At 45.6% G+C, this 22,209-nt stretch overlaps 1 protein-coding gene and 1 long non-coding RNA gene across 2 annotated transcripts in view; one reads left to right on the top strand and one right to left on the bottom strand.

The window, feature by feature from the left end:
* UBOX5 (U-box domain containing 5) overlaps positions 1-22,209 on the bottom strand; it is a 175,467-nt gene that overhangs the window by 28,241 nt on the left and 125,017 nt on the right. Inside the window, exon 4 of the mRNA XM_085642681.1 lies at positions 6,469-6,639. Within this exon, the coding sequence (XP_085498807.1) occupies positions 6,469-6,639 (171 nt within the window). The remainder of the gene's footprint in view (positions 1-6,468; positions 6,640-22,209) is intronic.
* LOC146863257 (uncharacterized) lies at positions 449-20,840 on the top strand. The gene is made up of 3 exons (XR_014978229.1): positions 449-514; positions 601-709; positions 20,572-20,840. It is a non-coding gene; the product is annotated as an uncharacterized LOC146863257 (long non-coding RNA).

The following is a 22,209-nucleotide window of genomic DNA, read 5'->3' on the forward strand; positions in this document are numbered from 1 at the left end:
TGACCCAGAGCAGACAGAACCTGGGAGGAGTGCGATCATTTTGACTTTGTTCTGCCATAGGAATATCCCAGCACCGATCTGGGACAAAAAATAAAGTAATGAACGCGCCCCTTATAGCCCACTTTCAAGAACTAGAGCTCACAGAGAGACCTCAGCTGGACTGTCCTCAGCGCAATCAGACACAACCCGAGAGGTGGTGATTTAGTAAGAACATTGCTCCGACGCGAAGTGTACTTAATCATGAGATTTAATACTGTTTTACATGACCTGAATGAAATGTCTGAAATGAACAGATTGTTAAAAAAAAACCTTGATTCAAAAAGTCACAACCAACGATGCAAATATGTGGATATCACCATCGAACTAAAAAGCCCAGAATGCATTTCAACTGCACTCGATAGAGTCTACAAGTAATGCCTGCTTTTATCTGTGGGGCACTTCCGCCATTCCTGAAATGCCGAAAATACCGAGGCAGTGAAGGAAGTTGCAACCGCTGAAAGCTGCTAAACCACAGGCGAGTCTCTAGTGCGTGCTTTAATTTCACTGACTTTGAACACCAAGCCCCGAACACTCATTTGTTCTCACGTATTTTTGTGGCAGGATCCAGCACTCGATACATTCACCATCGGGCTGTAATCATTGTAGACACCAAGTAAGGACTGACTTGCGGCCAGCTGTCTCACGAGTTCAGCGCGGATACAAAATTAAAGTGAGTTATGTCGAATATGCTGCTTCCAGGTTCCGACTTTCCAATTCAAGCACAGCCTTCCACTTCCACCGGTTTTAATCTTGTAGGTCCCGCCTGCTTAAGAATTAATTCTAGCTTGTAGGACAACTCGCACCAACACGATCGAGGCAAGTCTCTTTAGACAATTTAAGTAGATGCGTGCACACTCAAGCTGTCAAAAACTGTTGCTGCTCATTAGAGTGCACCTCCAAATAGATTGACCGACCCTAGGTTATTCTATAACTCCAATTCTTTCTTATCCATTTTTCTGCAGTACATCTGAATATATCTATGGGCATTGACTCCACCATTGGGTAACCGCCACTGTGCTCACCCAAATATTGAAATGGCAAGGATGTTCCCAGTAGTAGAAATAAGTCAGTAGGGTGGATACCCTACAGGGACTGAAAATCTGTTTTTGTGTTTCTATATATGTTCTACAGTCCCACCATGTCCCGGTCCTGAAGAGAACCCCAAAGAGATTAAGGGTTCAGAAAAGTGTCGACCCTTACACACTAGTCGCAATACTGATTGAACACACAACAGAGTAGCCCTGGGTGCAAACAAGACAATCGGCCTGTTGTACCGCTTCTACTTCACCCTAGCTTGTTGTGGCAGGCTATATCTTTGAAATGTTGTAAATAGTTTTTGCCGCCACCTATTTTCAAACTTGGACTGGTCACCGTTTGTCACACATGTACTGTCATTTTATTGGTTCTGTACCGGTTAACTGTTTTCCATGTTTTTGTGAATTCTTCTAATGGAGTGTTTTTCCATGTTTGACATGACGTAAATGTTGATCTTGTTGTTCCAAAATCATCTAACTAAGAATGGTGGAATAAAGACACCAAAATCACTTTAGTTGCCAAAGTGTTATTCTAAAATATCCTTGAACTCATATACCCTTACATCTTCTTGTTTAAAACTTTTGTGGTATTAGTAGCATAGGATTAGATACAAGCGATAGGGGGACAGGGTGGGCTAAAGCGGATTCAGAGCGTGACCTCAGGCGGGGTCGGGCCATCACAGTTTAAGGTCGAATATCTGATTGGGTACCAGATTCTCCTCCAGCACTGATTTTTTAAAAAGCAAACATTTTATCGTCCTTTATAAACAACAATGCATCTTCAATTGCAGCAATACATTTACATATCCCAGTCCTTCTGTCTCTTATAACACACATCTGTTAAATAGAAACTGTACTCATACACTACAGCGACATTAAACAATTAGTCCCAGTGCCGCTGACTAGTCTACCTCTGTGTAGGCATTATCACCCCCCTCCCAACTTGTCCCCAACATCCCCCCGCCTCCCCTGCACTGCTGCTGCCTATGATATCATACTACATCTTTCTGGGTTGCACTGTTGTCTTATATCCTGTACATCCGTAGCATGGGGGCCCTCACCGTCGATCTTGGGGGAACCTTTCTATTATGGACTCATCCCCTCTAGCTCTGGCTCCATTCCCTCTTCCCGATCTTGCCTCCCAGGGCTCCCCTGTCCAGATGCTCCCTCTGAGGTGGTGGCTTCCACTTCTGGGTCAGAATTTTTCATGTCTTCCAGCAATACCTCCCAATCTCGTGTTCTCTCAATCCTGCCTATACCTCTTCTCGCGTTCCTGAGCAGAATTCTACCTTCGCTGCTTGCCCATTTCTCCAGTTCTTGCTTCCATCTATGGAGGCTGGGGCCATTCGGTGCCGTCCATTTACTGGTTCTCTCTTTTTGCCAATATAAATGCAAGGTCTTGAAATTTATCGGTGACTTAGTTTTGGCTGTATGAGGGAACATGTTCTGGTGTGCGTGGTATTTCCCGCTCTATGATCCGTGCCACTTCTGTCACTTCCTCCAGCACTGATGAAGGAAGGACTGATGTGGGTCTTGGAGCCAGGGTAGAAGTCTGTACTAGAGTCAGTACTGAACCTGTAACAAGTCCAAAGGGTTCAGATGGCACAGATGATGGACCCACCAACGGTAATGTGACTGGGAGCCCCTGTGGATCCTTTGGGCTTGAAGGAAAGCCAGAGGTAGCTGAAAGAATGTCAAAGATAAGCAGCAGGGCCTCCTTAAAAGCCTCAACCTGCTGTGGCATCACGGATGGCCTGGACAACTCTGGCACATCGAATCAACCTCAAAACCGGCTCCTCAATCGGAGATCAGGAGTGAAATTGATCAGCACCTTTACGTCCTCCAGGCTTCTCTTTTGATAGAAATTGGTGGGATGAAGTTAAGTCCAGCTTCCCCTTCTTACGCTTCCAGCTGGACCCAAGATCTTCGACTGTGAAGACGACTTTTCCCACGAAGAAGACTTCTTTCGGGAGCGGGGTCTTGAATGGGACTTTTTCTTGTGTTCGGCAACGTACAGCTTCGTTTTGCAGCCCCGGATCACCTTCAGGTGAATGAGGGTGTGCTTATCACATGACTTCAATTTGAGGGGGTTGTCGAAAACTGATGAAAGCAGAAGCGAAGCTCCGAATCCGCATTTGAAAGGAATTAACTGACATTGGTGCGCAGGGGTAGCACTTATATGCAGGTGCGCTTTGCCAAATCCAAGGCAGCACGAAGCCTAGGCAGAGTCACAGAGCACCACCTGTAGGTCATGGGAGTAATGCTATTAAGAGATCCTGGATCCAGTCTGGTGACTTTTTAATATTCTAAATGTTAGAAATCTGAGGTTAAGGTATCCATCATCCCCTTTTCATTGCCTACATGATCTTCATGAGATAAAATCATATCCTGCATAGTGGAGGAAACAACCAGTCAGTCAGTATGCCACAGCACCTCATCAAGCTCCGCTAGCTCCATTGCTACGTGGCACAGCTTCATCCAAATGCTTGACAGCAGGTCAACCCTGAGATACAAATTATTTTTTACACTAGATAACACTATGTTCTTGTTTAATTGCTCATTCCACTCAGACTGCGAAATGGCACCATTTGTAGAGCTGTTCACAGATCACACTATAACTTCGCTCAACTTTGTTCATGGGACCAGACTGCTCCAATGCAAAAGAGACAGACAAAAGGCCGACACATTTTTAGCTCCTGGTATGTCCTCCACCCAGTAGTTAAACTACTGTAACCTAGATTGCCATTTAGCGATCATAGGAGAGGATTAGCCTGAATCATTACCCGGGAAAAGTCAATCAAAGGTTTGTGGTACACATGTACAGTAAATTCAGATCCTAACAAGTAGCTCCAGAAATGATAAATGCCGCACCAGCATGCCAATACTGCCTGTTTGATTATTGAATAAAATGGCTCTGCACTTCACAAACTATGTGAGACGAGCACAACAACCTCCTCCTTCCTACTCCATTTTTGGAATAACATAGGGTCCTCAGTGCTGGTTAAAAAGTTGTACTCAAATTGTGTAAAGTAGCGACTATTTGCAACATTCAACACTTACAACACAAGATTGCCCTAGACACAACACAAACAGCAAGTCTGTCATTGTATATTGACGTGTATAAAACATATGTGGAAATGAGCAGACCACATCCCTATGAACTACTCCCTCATTTAAAAACATTTAAATTAGCATAACGCTGCCTGGAGCCACAGGATTATTTTGTCAACAAAGTACAGAGTAATTTGAAGATACATTGTTACAGTTCCTTTAGTTCTTCAGAATGCAAACTGATTTATGTGGGGTTGTTAAAACAACGATAAACAATTGTTGCTTGAAACAAAATTTGACAAAAGGCAAAAACCAGATCACTGTTTTGAAAAAAGCAACACACAAACCCCTCACACACAAAGATTTTGTTGTGAATAGCATAAGAGAAATCAATCTTGCAAATGCCACATAGTAATGAAGTTCCATAGAAAGAGTGGCTGGCCCCCTCCAACTGATCTGCACACTACAAATCTTGGACATAAAACTAATTAATGGTACCATGCATCAGGAGGAAATAAAGTGAGGCGCTGCCTTGTTCATGTGCTCTACGTCCCTCCTGGTTGGTCTGGAAATGTGGCAGAGTCAATGGAGGGGTTGAGGATGGTTGTTAGTGCTTTGCTGATCGGTAGGAGTCCTTTGATGAATTCATGGTGGGGGCAAGAGTCAGATGGGGCCCCTAAGTTGATGCTCTTCATGATAGTCGCAGTTTTGCTGGTGGTTCTGGAAGGCCAAAAGGTCAGGGTTCGTTCTTCAGCTGTGAAAGGAAGTTGAGTTGCAACGGTCCAGTTGTGGGTTGAAGGTGCCGTATATGGAGGTGATCTGAGAACTTGTTGCAAAGGTCTTGCAAGGGGGTGATGTTACTGAAGAGGGGAGCAAAACTTTAATGATAGTGAAGATTTCCTTGCTGCAGATTGTGACAACTCGATGCGGTCTGCAAGAGCTGTGCACTTTGTGTTCCGCATCTGCTGGTGGTAGCGTCTTAGTGTCTTTATCTATGGTGTCTTGACATGTTCTCCATTTGCTATCCAGATAGTTGCAGTGCATTTCGTCAACCTGAGCTCCTCTGTATACGTTCTGTGTGCGCTCACCTCACATGGGCAACAGAAAAGAGTTTGGGTCACAAATGGAGGGTTCCTCTAGCTCAGAGACCCCCATGCATTCCTTCTCTCATAAGTGCTGGTCCAGCAGGGGGCTCTTCTGAGGTTGTCAGGTTAGCAGTTGGCAAAGGATCTACTAAGGAAATCACAAGGGTTAGGTAATGTAGGTACCGCTGGATGGTAGCCAAATATATAACTCATTGACAAACTACAGATGTGATGATTGAACCTGAGTGAATGGCATGTTCCACCTGCAGAAGAAGAGCGGTCTCGAACCTGGATTGAATAAAGAATCTCTACTCTAGGTGGATGCCTAGTAGAACACGTGATCCCTTGAGATGGCCTTCTTTCTTTAGGAGAGAAACTCTAGAGATGGGAAGATGATGCGGTATGGAAGAAGAGTATTTCCCTGATATCAAAACAATATACAGTTCAGACAATCAAAGGGGCTCGGTGGACCCTTAGACTTTAGAGGGCATGAGTGATTGATGGACCCTGCCACAAATCTCATTCCAGGTATTATATGATATTGATATCAAACAGAAGTAAATGAGTTTCTCCACAGCAAACATGGCCACCTCTAGTGCATCTGTGCACTATGTGACGGATCTTGATTTAATGCAATGGTGAGTTGTCCCTGATGGCAGTAGTATAAGCGCCCCTAGTGCTAGAGATGTGGTGTTCCCGTTTGCTGATAGGGCTGCCTGAGGTCTTTCTATGTGCTTTGCAAGGACCAAGCCAGAAAACGAAGGATTAGTCTTTAGATATGGAAGTCATTTATGAAGAAGCATGTTTAAGCAGTACCAGATCTTTAGCATGTGGCACAACATAAAAGCAAAGCAGTGACTCATGAGATAGTTGAAACCCGCAAACATGATTTCAACAGGAAACTTAGCATATGAACTATAATTTTCTTCCATTTCCTTGAATTTAGTCTTTACTTCTTAAAGTTACTAGTCAAACTTATTTCCGAGTTATCCACTTTTTTTAAATTTAAAAACAAATCTAAAGCTGAGAGATGTTTTTGTATATGTGCAGAAGACCACTACTTATGATTCACTTGTCCGCAAGGAAGATCACTTGACCCCCTCGTTTTCCATTTGGAAATAAGACAATATTTTTCTCAAGTTGCAAAAGACCTTTACCTGGAATAGAGGAGTACAAAACAAACAACTGCTATAGCTGGAGCATAGAGCATATGATAAACTCGCAATATAAATAATATTAGCATGGTTGAATTTGTGTACCTGACAGAGTGCTAGTAACCCAGGAACTAATGCTGCTGAGACTGCCATCACAAGCCAGTTGCTGTGGACCCTTTGGCAGCTTTGAAGTAAATGATGGCATGGAGCTGAGTGCAGAATTCAAGGCCATATCCAGGCTTTGCGAGAGCCTTTGTTCATGGCAGACAGGCGGCACTGTTTAAAGAAATATGGGAGAAAAAAAAATGTGGTCTATGTCAAACACCATGTTGATGAATTTGGTTTCTAACTACACAGGTTGGAGACATGTCAATAATTATCAATTGTCGTTGTTTTAACAGCACAAACACATAGCTTCCAAGTGGTACCATGTTAAGTAAAGCCTTGAGCCACCTGGCTCTTTAGCCAGTGGTAAACTGAGCTCTCTAACTTATAGCTTCAGTTTTAATATTGATAGTCAAGGCTCAAAAATCCCAGCTAAGAAGCAAGGTCTTGTTTAAAGTGTCATGCATGACATGGTACCACTTGGCAAATGTGCAAACAGGATGTATATGAAAAATGAAAGCAATGCACTCATTTCAGCTGATAAAGCTACTCTATGATGTAGCACAATTCAAGAAATAAATATTATCATGAAAGCAACATTTATAGGCAACAGCTTTGTACAACTGCAAAGTCGAAGGGAAGGCTAACAAGCATGTAAACAGAAGTAAGCCAGTTTGCATACCCAATAGCTGACCAAAATTGTATGCTTAAAATCCAGTCAGACTGTTGGAATTGCTTGAGGATGTACCCCAACATCTCAATATAGAGTCAGTTCACAGATTACAATGAAAATTATTTTATTTTTGTACTGGTGTCACACTAATCTATTGTGTGCAGAGTGGTCTAGGCCTGTCCTTGACAATGAGAGGTCCATGACCAACTACGTCCTCATAGAAGATCGTGGACTACTATCCATGTCCAGAGAGAAGAACAAAGTGGTGGTGGCGGCGGCGTACCATGTTTTGTACAACTTTTGTAAGACACAACCTTTTTACCTGTGTGAGTGTGGCCTACTGATCCCTCTTGTATGAAATTTCGCAGTTATGTGACAGCAGAACCACAATCCATATGCCTGTCTAGTGCATGTATATTATGCATGCAATACATGTGTGGTAGTAGGACTGTGTGTGGGTCAGTGGAATCCATCATTGCATATGATTTAGGATGAGGATAGCTTTCCCAGACAGCGGAAGTGAACTGCCAGAGACCCAGACACTGAAGTGAGAAGGAGCGCGTCAGGGCTATCTGTAGAAATTCCATGAAGACTGTGTTAGCAGGAAGCTGCTAATTCCTTTTTCCTGAGCACTGCCATATGGTAGATGGTAGGAGCGAAGGGTGGGACTGCAGCATTTATTCAAGAGGAGAACATTCCTAGGCATAGTCTGAAAGTTTTACACAAAGGCTGATGTCAGCCATGTGCAGAAAACTCACTGTTTTTGGGCTCCCACTTGGAGACAGTCCCAGTGCTTCCTAGTGTGAGAAGTATCACTTTACATAAGTAATACGTCTGGAGAGTAGCTTGAGGTGGTCACTTGAAAAAGAACCATATGAAGCCAGTTCTCAAGTTAGAGACAGCAGATCCATATCCCATGTGGACAATGAGTAAAAAAATAAAGAAATAGTGTTAGACCCGGCATCCTTGCCATGGTTCTCCCCTAACATTTTGCTTTCAATCCTCCTGTTTTGCTGACTTTATTTTCGCTGGCAATAGGACTCTGCACACTTTACCAGTGTTGAAGTGACTGTGGTCTCATTAAAACATGGCAGAATTGACTTACTCCCAGTTGGCCTATTTAAAATACTTTTATGTCCCAAGTAAAGTGGTACTACATGTGCCCGGGGCTTGTAAATTAAATGCTACTAGTGTGCCTGAAGCATTGTCTGTGCCACCCACTTAAGTAGCCCTTTAAACATGTCACAGGCCTACTATTGCAGCCTTTGTGCGCAGTTCTGAACTACTTCTGTTTTGACCTGGCAAAATAAAACTTTTGCCAGGCCGAAACCTCCCATTCAAAACATACAAGTCATCCCCAGGGTAGGCCATGGGCAGCCAAGAGAGCAGCATACAGTGTATTCAAAGAGTAGGACACATACTTTTAAGTTTTACATGCCCATATAGTGAAAACTCCTGAATTTATTTTTCACTACTGCAAGGCCTACCTCTCCCATACGATAAAATTGAAGTTATCTCATTGGATTTAATAAGCTGTATCTTCCATTTGGGAGTAAGTAGACAGGTCGAGTTTGGTGTCTAAAGAATTGTAATTAAAAACCCTTATTTATGGTATAGTCGAGTTTTTAATCACAATTCTGAAAATGCCACTTAAAATAAAATAGCATTTTCTTGTCCTAATCATTTGGGGCCAATGTAGGTGGCCAAATAGCGATCAGTAACGCTATAATTAGCAGAATTTCAGCGTTTGCGATCGCTATTTGGCTGCGAGCAATGTCGGTGAGTTTAAACATACTAGCAAAATAAGAAATCGCAAAATTGAGATTCCTTATTTTGCTCTTGCATTTAAGGAATCGGAAATTGCGATTCCTTAAATGCAATGTAAGTAGCACAAAAGAAAGTGCACTTTAGCCTTAAGGAATCGCTAATTACCACCAACTTCGAGTTGGTGGCAATTAGCGATTTCCTTTTAAAAAAGCACTTTTTTGTTTTTTTTAAAGTGCCATGTGGCACACATTCATGCCCTCAGGGCATGTATGTGCGCCACATGTGCACACATGCACATTTCAGGGGTGCAACAGGGTGTTCTTTTGACACCCTGAAACCCTTGAAATAGCACCCGCTATTTGCCATTCTTTAATAGCGAATCGCAAATAGTGAATATCTTCCCATTCATTCCTATGGGCCTCCTCCCTCTTACCTTCGCTTGCGACTACGCCCGTTAGCACTGTGAGACGCCTCACCCCTGCCAACACAGACCGGATTCTCTCCTATGCGTCCCGTTGTGGTGCGTCCGCATCTCTCCTTCCCGCACTGCCGCCATCGCACGATAAACCGCCTCAGGCTTCCTACGCGTCTTGGTGCGGCACGGCTGCTCCCCGCAGCTCCAATGTACGGATTGCGGGCTGCGCCGCACCACCGTCGTGCCTTCCGTTTTCGGCATTAGCGCACATTTCATTTCAATAAAAAAAAAAAGAGCGCATAATGACTCAAAGGGGCCTCCGTATTAGAGGATACACCCCTAGCAACGAGTCTCCTCACGTTAGGCACGTCCTCTCCCCACGATTCTGTTACTTAGCAACCCTGCCTTTCAACAACTGATTACCGGCGGTTGGCAGCTCATCAACTTTCTCCGGTCGTCCAAATCTAACCCTTTTTTCTCTCACTATAACATACAAAAATATATATATATTTTCAGATATATATTTGAATTTAATGCTAATATTGGTTATAATTCTAATTTCCTAGTGACTCCTTTAACCCCTACCATGTCGGACGCTGAATCTGATGATTCTCAGACCCAAGTACCGGCTCCTAATAGCAACGAGGAGCTTGTTAAACAAATGATACACAAGGAATTACACTCATGTATGAGGGAGACTATAAATAAGATTGTTTCAGGTAAGAGACCCCCTCCTGCACTCCTTGGTGCGCACTCTTACGAACCAATCAAAATTGGGGGTAAAAAAACAAAACAATGCAACAACCTAGAAAACGAGGGCACTATGGGAGGTCCAAGCACCTCGAATATATTGGGAGGTCCACGCGCCTCAAGACTAGGGGTGGGCGGAATTTGAGAAATTAACTTTCGCAAATTATCGCAAAAATGTTTAAAATTATCGCAAACAAGCGGAAATATCGCGAAGATGCGGAAGTTTTTTTCCGGCATGTTCGCGAGATTTTCTGCATGGTTGCGGGTCGCCAACTTACCCAAGTGGTTGCTTGCCAGCGCGGCCATCTTGTTTTGAGTTGTCTCGCAGTGCATGATCGCGAGAAGAAAGACGTGATCGCGCGACGCATGAAGTCACTGCAGGCGCGAACTGTCGCGAGACAGCGCAAATGGCTAAAAACAATACAATATCTCATGGAGAACGCGACCGGATGAAGAAAACTTGTCGGCGAACGCAGGGATTCAGGTAAGGCGATCGCGCGCGAGAATGTATTATTTTACAGCGCGAGCAAGAAACAAATTATCGCCAAGCTGCGGAAACCGGAATTTTTGACATTTTCGCGCTCTCCGCGGAACGCGAAAATGTCAAATTATCGCAATTTCCGCGAACGGAACGAAATTTTCGCCCAGGCCTACTCAAGACCTGAAGGAGGACTAAGCTCCTCAAATATTACGGGAGGCGTACGCGCCCCAAAAAGTCTACGTGCCAATAACGGCACAACTCATTTGGATGCCCTAAGCGGCTCACAGTATCAAAGTGCCAATACAGATCCCCTCTTACCTAATGACGCCTCTAATGAGTCACTAGACGAATATATATTGGACCTAGGTCAGATCGATGATGATATCGACCTTGATTTCTCCAAGGAGGAACTCCCCTCCTCCTCTAAGCAGATTATTCTTGATCCCCTTGGCGGAGAAATGTTTTCCCCTGACAACATACAGCACCCTAGGAACTCCCAGTGGTGGCCCCAAAATCATGTAGTCAAGTTTATTAAGAGATGGGTCAAACACCCATTGGAAAGAGAGGCAAGGAACTTTCTTAAGGCAGAATGACCACGACCCGTCATCCAAGACAAATATTGCCTTACTCCTAACCTGAATCCCAAACTTATACAGTTCTTATTCAAACTGGGCAGAGACCCTAGGAAGGGTATTGAACGCTCCCTCAAAAGTTGCCAGGACCGCATGCTTGACATGCTCGGCCCCTTGTGCCGTATGATCTATCTAATTGAGGAGAGCTATATCAAGGACACACAACCTAACATTGATCTCCTACGGGGATGGAGCCAAAGGACTCTTATCCTCCTCGGTAATGCTAATGCATCTCTCAATACTGAGGAGGAGGAAAGTAGTCCTGTCTAAAATTGACCCAAAGCTCTGCGACATGGCAGAGAAGGAATCCTCTTCTAACCCTAATGATCTACTCTTCGGGGAAGATATGATTAAAGGTTTGTGGAAGTATGTAGCAACCTTTAGGGCTCTTGATAAGGCGCAAGCCAACATGCGCAGAGTTTTCCACCCTAATGTTTTTGCAAGGGCCGGCAGAAGGGGTCATTCTGCCGGCCGCCTCTTCCAAAGACCTTTTTTAAGATCAAGAGGTTTCGGTCGAGCTTACCAACACAACTCCTCATTCTTCCCACAACAAGTTTGTTCCTTCCGTTCAAGAGGTTTCAGAGCCAGAGGCATCAAAAACTCCAACTCAGCAAGTAAGTATCCTTCCTCTTCATCCTTCCTCCTTAACTCAAAGAGTAGGGGGTCGCCTAAAACATTTCCTTCACGTTTGGGAGCAAATCACACACGATCCTTGGGTTTTAGAGATAATTCAAGGCTTCAGAATAGGCTTCACGGAAAAACCCTTCCAGGTTTCAACTCCCCAAGTCTTAAGCTTGACGCTAGAGCAACACTCTATCGTCGCGGAGGAAGTAAATTCAATGTTATCGAAAGGTGCAATTCTAGAAGTCCCTTGGGATCGCAAGAATTTCGTAAGCAATATCTTCCTTGTGGAAAAAAAGGACAAAGGGTGGAGACCGGTAATAAAGCTAAGAGAGTTGAACAAGTATCTCACAATCATTTCAAGATGGAAGGTATCCATCTCCTCAGGGACATGCTCTTAGAGAAAGACTGGCTAGTAAAATTAGATTTAAAAGACGCCTATTTCACCATTCCTATGGCAGAGGAATCTCAGTCCTTCCTTCAATTTGCTTGGGACAACCATCTATACCAGTTTCAAGCTCTTCCCTTTGGCCTATCTTTGGCCCCCTGGTGCTTCACCAAAGTTATGAAGGCCATTACCACGGTCCTTCGGGAGAGGGGTGTCCGCCTCATAATGTATCTAGACGACATTCTCATCATGTCTCAAGACAACTTTCAAATTCTGAAAGACTTAAACACTACTGTGGAATTGATAGAAAGTACAGGTTTTATTATAAACAAGGAGAAATCCATCATGACTCCCTCGAGGTCTCTAGAGTTCCTAGGCTTCACGGTAGACACCGTGAAGTCTATGCTTTTACTTCCCACCAAGAAGGTAACCAACATTCGCAAATAGATACGCCACGTTCTAAAATCAGATCTCCTAACCTTAAGGGAACTAGCCAGACTTCTGGGCCTCCTGCCATCATCTATCCAAGCTATCTTTCCAGGCCCCCTACATTACCGAGCCCTTCAAAGACTCAAAGGCAGGGCCCTCTGTTGCGGCCTTTGGTACAGAGACAAAATTCACCTGGACCCAGAGGCAAAGGAGGAACTGACTTGGTGGTTGGAGAATCTAGACGCATGGAACGGGAAAGCCATTTTTGGGACTTCCCTGGATTACGTACTGGAATCGGATGCCAGCCTTCATGGCTGGGGTGCTTGTTTTCAGAATCAGAGCACTGGAGGTTTATGGTCTTATTCGGAGAGTTTACAACATATAAACTTCCTGGAATTAACCGCCGGGCTCTATGCCCTAATGAGCTTCAAGCAATCCCTTCAAGGAAAGTCAGTCCTCCTCAAGATGGACAACATATCAGCTGTTGCTTACATAAATCGCCAGACCTCTCCAACCTGGCTAAAAAACTATGGATGTTCTGCTTGGAACACCAAATTTCATTAAGAGCAGAATAACTTCCCGGCCTAAAAAATGTCTGTGTGGATTGGAATTCAAAGTTCCTCGTAGATCACACCGATTGGAAATTAAACTCAATCGTATTCAACAGTCTAGATTATCTTTGGGGTCCCCTAGAAGTAGACCTCTTCGCAAGCAGACTCACGACCCAACTTCCAAGATACTTCAGCTGGTTGCCAGACATGGGTGCTCTAGCAGTGAACGCCTTTCTCCAGCATTGGAAAGACATTCGGGAATACGCTTTTCCCCCCTTTGCGATGATCCAACGCGTCCTTCAGAAGTTGAGGACAGAACTATCTTCAATAGTCCTAGAGACCCCTTTTTGTCCGTCCCAAGCGTGGTTCCCAGCAACTTTGGAATTAGCTTACGAAACACACTTTCTACTTCCAGCTTCACCAGGCCTCCTAAGAGACAGACGATTTGGATCACCCGCTCATTCTGAACGGGACTTTGAACCTTCTTGCCTGGAAAGTGTCAGGCGAGCCAATGAAATCTCTGGACTTTCGGCGCTAGCTTCTTCTCTCCTCCAAGAATCTTGGGCACCTGGTACACACTATAGATACAACGGCATCTGGAAAAGATGGGTTTGTTGGTGCCTGGAAAGGAACCTGGATTCCGTGCATGTAGCCAATTTTCTTGTAGAACAATTTGAAAGAGGTCTTTCCTATAGATCTATTAACTGTTCTAGATCTGCCATTTCTGCTGGTCATTCCCTCCTTAATGGTAGAACTATTAGCAAGAACCCTATTATTTGCAGAATTATGAAAAGTATCAGGCTTAAAAGACCTCCCAAACCTAAATATGACTCCCTTTGGGACGTTAGGCTACTACTTGATCTTTTTTGTAACTGGCCGGATAATAACTTGTTAAATAATAAGTCTCTCTCCATCAAACTAGCTACTCTCCTTTGTCTGATATCCTGCCGTAGAGTTTCGGACGTTAAAGCTTTGGAAATATCCAACAGATCCTATGACGCGTTCAGTGTCAGATTCAAAATTATCAAGAGAACTAAAACGATGTCTGATATGATTTTTTACCCTAGGTTTGACGCTTGTAAAACCTTAAGTGTGTTGGATTGCATGAAAGAATATGATTGAAGGATGGACCCTCTTCGCACCACTGGTGTAACCCTAACTCCTTATATCCTTTGTTAAGCCCTTCAAACCTATCTCTTCTACCAAAGCTAGATGGGTTAAACTAGCTGTGCAATTAGCAGGCATCGATCTCCGTAGATTTCAGGCACATTCCTTAAGAGGGGCTATGGCCAGCCAGTCCTTTTGGAAGGGAGGCAAGTTGGATGACATCCTTAAAGCAGCAGACTGGTCAAGTTTGTATACTTTTGCAAAACATTACTGCAAACCTGTTGAACACATGTCAGATATAGTTCTTCTTGACTACCAACATGCATAATGGCAGCCTCCGTTCTTGTAATGAAATTGCGATTCTCCTATTACCATGACCAGAGAATAAAAAATTAGCTAGCATTCACGGCAAGAATTTTTTATTCTATTAAGGAAACGGAGGCGAGGATTATGCTTCTTTCTTATTTATTGCTACTCACAGCAACCAATTAAAACTTTTCTTATGTAAAACAAACTACATTTCCCATGATACATGCACCACATCACTTCCTGCAGAGCCCCATAAGAGCCAGTAATACCGGAACCAGTCCTCTTTCTTTGCTCCGAACATTAAAGTCCAATAATTATAACAAAAGTTCAACAACAGCTTCCAATGTGGAAGAACCAGACCAGCTGGGAGGAACGTCAACTTCGAGCAGGATAATGACTAATCCATCTTCTTTTCGGATCCTGAAAAAACAGAGATAGAACAACCCGTAACTTCTGTATAACCAGAATATGTATGCAAACGGGTGGGCAATAATTACAATACTGTAATTTAACCGGGTGGGATAATCCTCGCCTCCGTGTCCTTAATAGAATTCAAAATTCTTGGCGCGAATGCTAGCTAATTTTTTATTCTATTACAGGACCGGAGGCTTCGTATTATGCTAGTTTAACGCTGATTAAAAACTACAGAGGATATGTCACCCACCGGTTTATAATAAAACTGTTTAAATGTTGACTCAGAAGACCAATCTGCAGAATGCATGATATCCTGCACAGTAGAACCCAACATGAAGGTCTTAGAGGCCTCGAACAGAATGTGCACCAAAGACCTGAGTACCAACACCTGCTTCCTGCATAACATTTTTTAACCATCTGGCTATAGCAGCCGCAGTAACAGGTTTGTACGGTTTCTGCAGAGCAATCAACAATTGTACCACACCATCAGGCCTGGTAGACCTGGTACATTCTTCATAAACCTTAAGGCATTGGAGCACACAAAGTTTAGCATTCTCGGGAAAAGCATGATCGTCTACACTGCGTGACATGGTTTTAGTTCTAGACGTAATATTAAACGAAACTCCCTCCGGAGTAAATACTCTACCTGTAATATCAAGAGCCTTAACATCCGAGGAACGTCTACAAGCCGCTAGGCATAGCAACATGGCCAGTTTGGCCGATAATTGTTTCCTCGACAACATATTGTTGTTGGGCCAGCTGTTAAACAGGGAAAGAACCAGCGAGACATCCCACAAGGAAGAATATTTTGGTTTGGGTGGATTAGCTACTCTGACACCCTTTAGGAGTTTGCATATTAAAGGGTGCATCCTGACAGGTTTGCCCTCTATCTGAAAGTGGCCCGCCGATATGGCTGAACGGAAATTATTAACAGAGCGATACGCTAAACCTTCCGACGCTTTTTCGGACAGGAAGTTTACAATAAAGGGTAATTCTGCCCCCACGGGATCCACATGCTGTCCCATGCACCAACGAACCCAGCATCCCCAGGCTGAAGAATATCGCTTCCTGGTAAAGGGGGCCCACGCTTGGTTGATGAAGCCTGAAGCTTGTTCCGAAAACCCTGGAATTTGCCAACGCTGCCTGAAAGTCTCCAGGCCATCAGAGACAGAAGCCCCGAAAGAACCATCGGGTGCTTCTCTCCATGAGGGCCCTGGAGCATTGTTGAGGACCATGGGATCCTCCTGGGGAAGTTGCAACTCGCCTCCAGCAACAACGGGAACCAAGGCTGCGACTTCCACAAGGGAGTCACTAATATCACACAGCTTTCTGGCGCAACACGCGAGGAATGAGAATGAAGGGTGGAAACGCATAATTCAAAGTCTGAGTCCACTCCTGTGCAAAGGCATCCGTCGCCAGAGCCAATGGGTCTGGCCTCCAGCTGAAAAACTTCGTCATTTGACGATTCAGCCTGGAGGCAAACAGGTCGATCTCGCAAAACCCCCATATCTCCTGCAACCACTGGACCACCCGTGGGAGGAGTTGCCAGTCGCTGTAGTCCTTGAGGTGGCGTGTGTTCCAATCCGCCACTACATTGGACTGACCCGGAATGTATTCGGCTATGACCGAAATCTGATGACTCAGGCAATAATGCCAAAAGTCCTTCGCTATCTCTATCAGCATTGAGGACCTCGTGCCCCCCAGTTTGTTGATGTACCGTAACGCTGATATGTTGTCCATCCGAAGAAGGATGCAACATGAGACCTGTCTGGGAGATAGGGTCCTGATCGCAAATGACCCTGCAAGGAGTTCTAGACAATTTATGTGAAGATTTAACTCTTCTAGGGACCACCGTTCCCCTGTGGAAATATTTCCGCAGCGCGCTCCCCAACCCCAACGGCTGGCGTCGGATTCTATGACCACTTCCGGTAGGGAGCCGAAAATTGCTCTGCCGTTCCACGCTTCCACGTGGGCAAGCCACCGCTGGATCTCCTCCCGCACTTCCGGGGAAAGAGGCACTAAGTCCGTGTAGGAAAGACCCATTTGCAAGTGTTGAATTTTGAGTCGTTGAAGGGCCCTGTAGTGTAGGGGTCCCGGAAATATTGCTTGAATAGACGACGCAAGAAGTCCCACTATCTGGGCAATCACACTGAGAGAAACCATTTGTTTGGTTAGGAGGGAGCGAAGCTCCTTTTTGATATCCTGAAGTTTGGAACGTGGAAGACTGAGCTGGGCCGTCTGAGAATTTATGATGAACCCCAGAAAATCTATCATCTGCGTGGGACACAGAACCAATTTTGGTTCGTTGATCACAAACCCCCGGTTCTGCAAGATACGAATGGTCATGCGCAAATGCTAAACCGCCAATGTCTGAGACTGCGCCATGATGAGCATGTCGTCTAAATAGACAATCATGCGAACCCCTTGTTCCCTGAGGTAAGCTACTACAGGTTTCAGAACCTTGGTGAAGCACCACGGTGCTGAGGAAAGTCCGAAAGGAAGGACCAAATATTCGCACCACCGGTTCCGCCATTGAAATTGAAGGAATCTGCGATGGGGGCGAAATATGGGAATGGACAGATAGGCGTCCTTCAGGTCCAGACGGACCAACCAGTCCCCCTGCTTCAGTAGGTCTGCCAACAGATGGATGCCCTCCATCTTGAAGTGCTTGTAAGTCATGTACTGGTTGAAATCCTTCAAATTGAGTACCAACCTGTAACCACCGTCTTTCTTCTGTACCAGAAAAATATTGCTGCAGAAACCGCGAGGGCCCTCGTCGCAAGGAGCTATCGCGTGTTTCTGCAGCAATCCTTCTATTTCTGAATCTATGAAATCGCACTCTAGTCGGGAAAAAGAAAGCTGTCTGGGCCGATGAACCTGAGAAGGAGTCTGGAAGAAATCTGGATGAAACCCCTGAACTGTCTGCAAAACCCAGGCATCCTGCGATAGTTGAACCCAATTGTGATAAAACTGCTGAATACGTCCCCCCAATGGAAGAAGGAATAAGTCTGGAGCGCTCACCTGAAGGCTCGGTGTTCCGGAATCCTCCCCGATAGGAGCCCTGTTAAAGCGTCGCTTGTTGAAGAGCTGCCTGGTGGGGTAGAAGGTGCCGCCGCGGGTAGAGTCCCACTCTCCCCTGCCGCGACCGAAATCTCCTCGCTGAGGACCTTGGGAGAATTGACGGCCAAACGAGCATCCCCGGCCTCGTCCGGCCCTGTTGAAAACCCCAGCTTGAAATACACGTTTGATTACTGCCTGTGCTTTATCCAGGGTCGTGAGAGTGCCCACGTATTTTGCCACATCCTTGACGAAACGGTCGCCAAAGAGGTTTCCGTCCGCCAATGGGCCAGGCTCTGCCGCCGCCAACTCCGTCAGATTAGAGTCCATGCGCATCAGAATGGACTTTCGGCGCTCCGTGGAAATTGCGCAGATGGCATTACCTAAGAGGCAGATGGCCCGCTGGGTCCAGCCCGCCAACACATGGGAATCAATAGTGGTTCCCGATTCCTGCGCCTCCAGAGCCATCTCCAAGATCTTGGTCAAGGGACCGACCACATCAAGAAGTTTGTCTTGACACCCTCGCCAGGCGCGATCTATACCCTTCTTAGGGTCCTTGGCAAACTTTTTAAGGAAAGTTAGTAGACTAGAGTCAATTTCAGGCGTTTCAGCCACCTTGTCCGAAAGATCAGGTCGGGGACATTCAGACCGCAGTCTGTTGCACACCTCCTTGTCAAAACTTTTGCGCAAATTCCCATGCAGGTACGCCGCCACCTCTGGGGCGGGCAGCCAATCAGAGGACCTAGGATGAACAATGTCCGAGGGGTTGAACGTGAAAGGCGTAGGGGTCGTCTGTGGAGTTTCCACATTCTTAGCCTTCCTAGATTTCTTCTTGGGAGGGGAATCATCTGGGGTGTCCGATGAGGTGGAACCAGGTTCCGAGTCGGTATCCTGAACCCTCTCTCTCTCAGTCTCAGGACGCGGAAGTGAAGAATAAGAGGCAGAATGAGGCCAAGGCTTAGGCTGTGGGCCTTCTGCCAGAGCCCCTGCTGGGGTAGTGAAGCCATGATGCTTCGCGAACCTCTCCAATTGCCTAGTAATAGGCTTCAACGCAGTCGCCAATGCCTGCTGTACAGTTCCCAGAACTGCCTTCTCCAGGGCCTTGTTGACCGGCTCCTGCACGGAAGCGTCCAGGGCCTCAACAATATTTTCCTCGATAGAAGGTGTACCTACTTCCTCCTCATATAAGGTATCATCCTCCTCATAGTGCACCCAATTTTCCATTGTGGAGCCAAATTCATAAACGTACTTGCTCATAAAGGCAGCAGTTAGGAGGAGTAAGGGGGGGAGGAGCCAACCCACAGCACAACAGTACAGGTACCTAGCTCCTCAGCAGCAGCTGTGTCCCAATTATTACAGCCCACAGGGCGTAGTGGAGACAAAAAGAGCAGAAAAAATCCAAGGAGGTGTGCTCCCTCCAGGCCCAGGTCGTTTTTGCAGCCAGCCAGGCGTCAACAAAGCTCTCTGTGGAAATCCGAGCTCACAATGAGAAGAAACAAAAGGAAAACGATAGAAAAACGGGCTGTAACAACGTGTGTAGCCCAAATCCTACCAAAATAGCCCAATTGGGCTACGCACGTGGAAACTTAAATGAAAGCAAAAGTGACTGGCTCCAAGCGCACCGGCATATGAGGGGAGCCTTCGCGCTGATTTAAATCGGTAATTTCACCCGCCGAAGACGGGGCGGTACCTGCACACACTCCCTGTTGAAGCGCTGACTGCGCTGGGAGACCAACGATGCGGCCGAGCGCCGCCCTTCGCGCGTCATTCAGCGCGCAACCAAATCCTCGGGGAAGACTCTGTTCCACACACACGCTCCCAGCGGGAGCCCCGCAGCGCCAAGGGCGCGGAATGCAAGCCGCCTGACGGCGTTAACCAAGGCAATTATTTATACAGCAAAGCGGCGTTCAGTTACGCGCTAAGATCAAACACAAAGCGCTACTTGAGCAGTCATAAATCACAACATCAAAATAATTAAATGATAGCTATATAGATATCAAGAAAGCTCTGTGCAACCTAACTCTCTGTGTGAGCAGCAAAGAAAGAGGACTGGTTCTGCTATTACTGGCTCTTATGGGGCTCTGCAGGAAGTGATGTGGTGCATGCATCATGGGAAATGTAGTTTGTTTTACATAAGAAAAGTTTTCATTGGCTGCTGCGAGTAGCAATAAATAAGAAAGAGAAGCATAATACGAAGCCTCCGGTCCTGTAATAGAATCTGGATTTCATTAAAGACACGGAGGCTGACATTATCCCAACCCTCCCTCCCCGGAGTGGAATTTAACATCCCTTCATTTCTCATGTATAATGCTTTGATTTATATTTGATTTTAACATCAATTGTCATGTGTAATGCTCCGAATTAATTACAATATAACTCAGTTTTTTTCTCAACTGTATTTTCTATTTTCATTGTGTAATGTGTGATATAAAATCATTTACCACCTTTTCTTCCTTTCTCCTTTACATAAGGTGTTAAGTACAATTCCTAATATTGTCTCCTTTTTCAGATAATCCTTCTTGATTGGTTCTTCTTCACAACCCGTTGTAAGCAGCACCCAACTCTTCGCCTTCTTCTGTTCCAAGGAATGACCTTCCCTGCACAATGCCAACTTCTGGACTTCTTTCCTCTGGAAGATTTGTTGCCTCGCTCTCATTGCATTTAAAAGAGGATGATCTCTGTGCTGCTGTTGCCTAGTTACACTTGTTTGTTCTGGAAGTTTTCCTTTATGATGTAACTTTTAAGTGGCTGTACTTGAAGTTGCATTAAAAGATTAATGCATAATGTCAGCCTCCGTGTCTTTAATGAAATCCAGATTCTCTGATCATGGTAATAGGAGAATCGCAATTCCTACCTACATTCAATTTTGCGAGTCCTTAATAGCGAATCGGTAAAATTCGCTATTAAGGATTCACAAATTTGATTTTACCTACGTCTGGCCCTCAGTGCCTGCATCCTGATCCTGTGTCATGTGACTAGGTGTAGCTGGCAGTTGGTCTTTGTGTATTGATCCCAGTCAGTGAGACAAAGGGAAGACAGTTGTTGGCAGGATTGGCCACTCTGAGTTAACGAGGGGGAGGAGCTGTCACCTAACACTTGCACATCCAAAGGCTCTGCTTGAGCACTCTCACAAAGGGTTCGTCACTAGTCTTTTGTGACTCCAGACAAGCTGGGGCCAGGACAGGAAGGAAAGGGATGCCTGACACCTCAGGAGGGGTGGAAACCCCTAGAAGTTACCTTCACTTCAAAGTAGGCACCAGGTAACATTTTGGATCCTTAGACCCAACTCTTCAGAACACTTCAGAACATGTGGAAGATTGCCAGGAAGAAGTACTGCTGTGCTGCTGAAAGGGACTGCCACTGTTCTGGACTGTTGCCGTGGTAGGTGAGAAGAACTCTACATAAAACCCTAAACCTAGGACCCCAGAGTAAACCCAGGGGCTAGTGGTTTGGCCGCTTGATCAGAAGCCTGAGGGACGGTACAGGCTTCCAACAACCTTGAACCCAGCACACAGCCATCTGTGAATCCTCCCTCCCAAATGGTGCCATCTCTGCTCTGAAACCTTTGAAGTGGGGTTGTAGGTGCTCAGCCAACCCATCTGTGTAGCCAGCAGAATTGACGCATCTCCTTTGCGGGCGGTGCAACCCTGAGCAGAACCGATACATCGCCTCGGCTGCATGGACTTTCCCATTGCAAGGACTTCACATCGCTTTCGCAGCCTCATTGGAACCCCCAATGCACAGCGTATCCCCCCTGCAGGCCACTGCATTGCAAGCCCTTTATCAACTGCATCTTCAATAATGACAGGAGACTACGCATTGTAAGCCCTACAGCTTCCCTGGAACTAGCCGGTGCGCAACGCATCCTGGACGCAAGACTTTGCCTTGCAAGTCCCCTCATTGACGGCCTCCTTGACAACGATGGGAGAGCTTGCATTGCAACTCCACGGAATAGACGGAACGTGACCTATCTTCGACCATGACCTCGCATGGCCCCGGTTGCGGCCCGCATCCTTGACGCAGACCTCGCAACCAGGATTGAAGGTACTCTTCTTCAGTGGGCCTAACCAGGTCCCTGTAGCCGATTCACGCTCAATTGCGGTCGGCCCAAACTTGTGACTTTGTCCAGGTCCAGCACAAACATATA

Source organism: Triturus cristatus, chromosome 2_2 (genome assembly GCF_964204655.1).
Source record: "Triturus cristatus chromosome 2_2, aTriCri1.1, whole genome shotgun sequence".
Classification (NCBI taxonomy): Eukaryota; Metazoa; Chordata; class Amphibia; order Caudata; family Salamandridae; genus Triturus; species Triturus cristatus.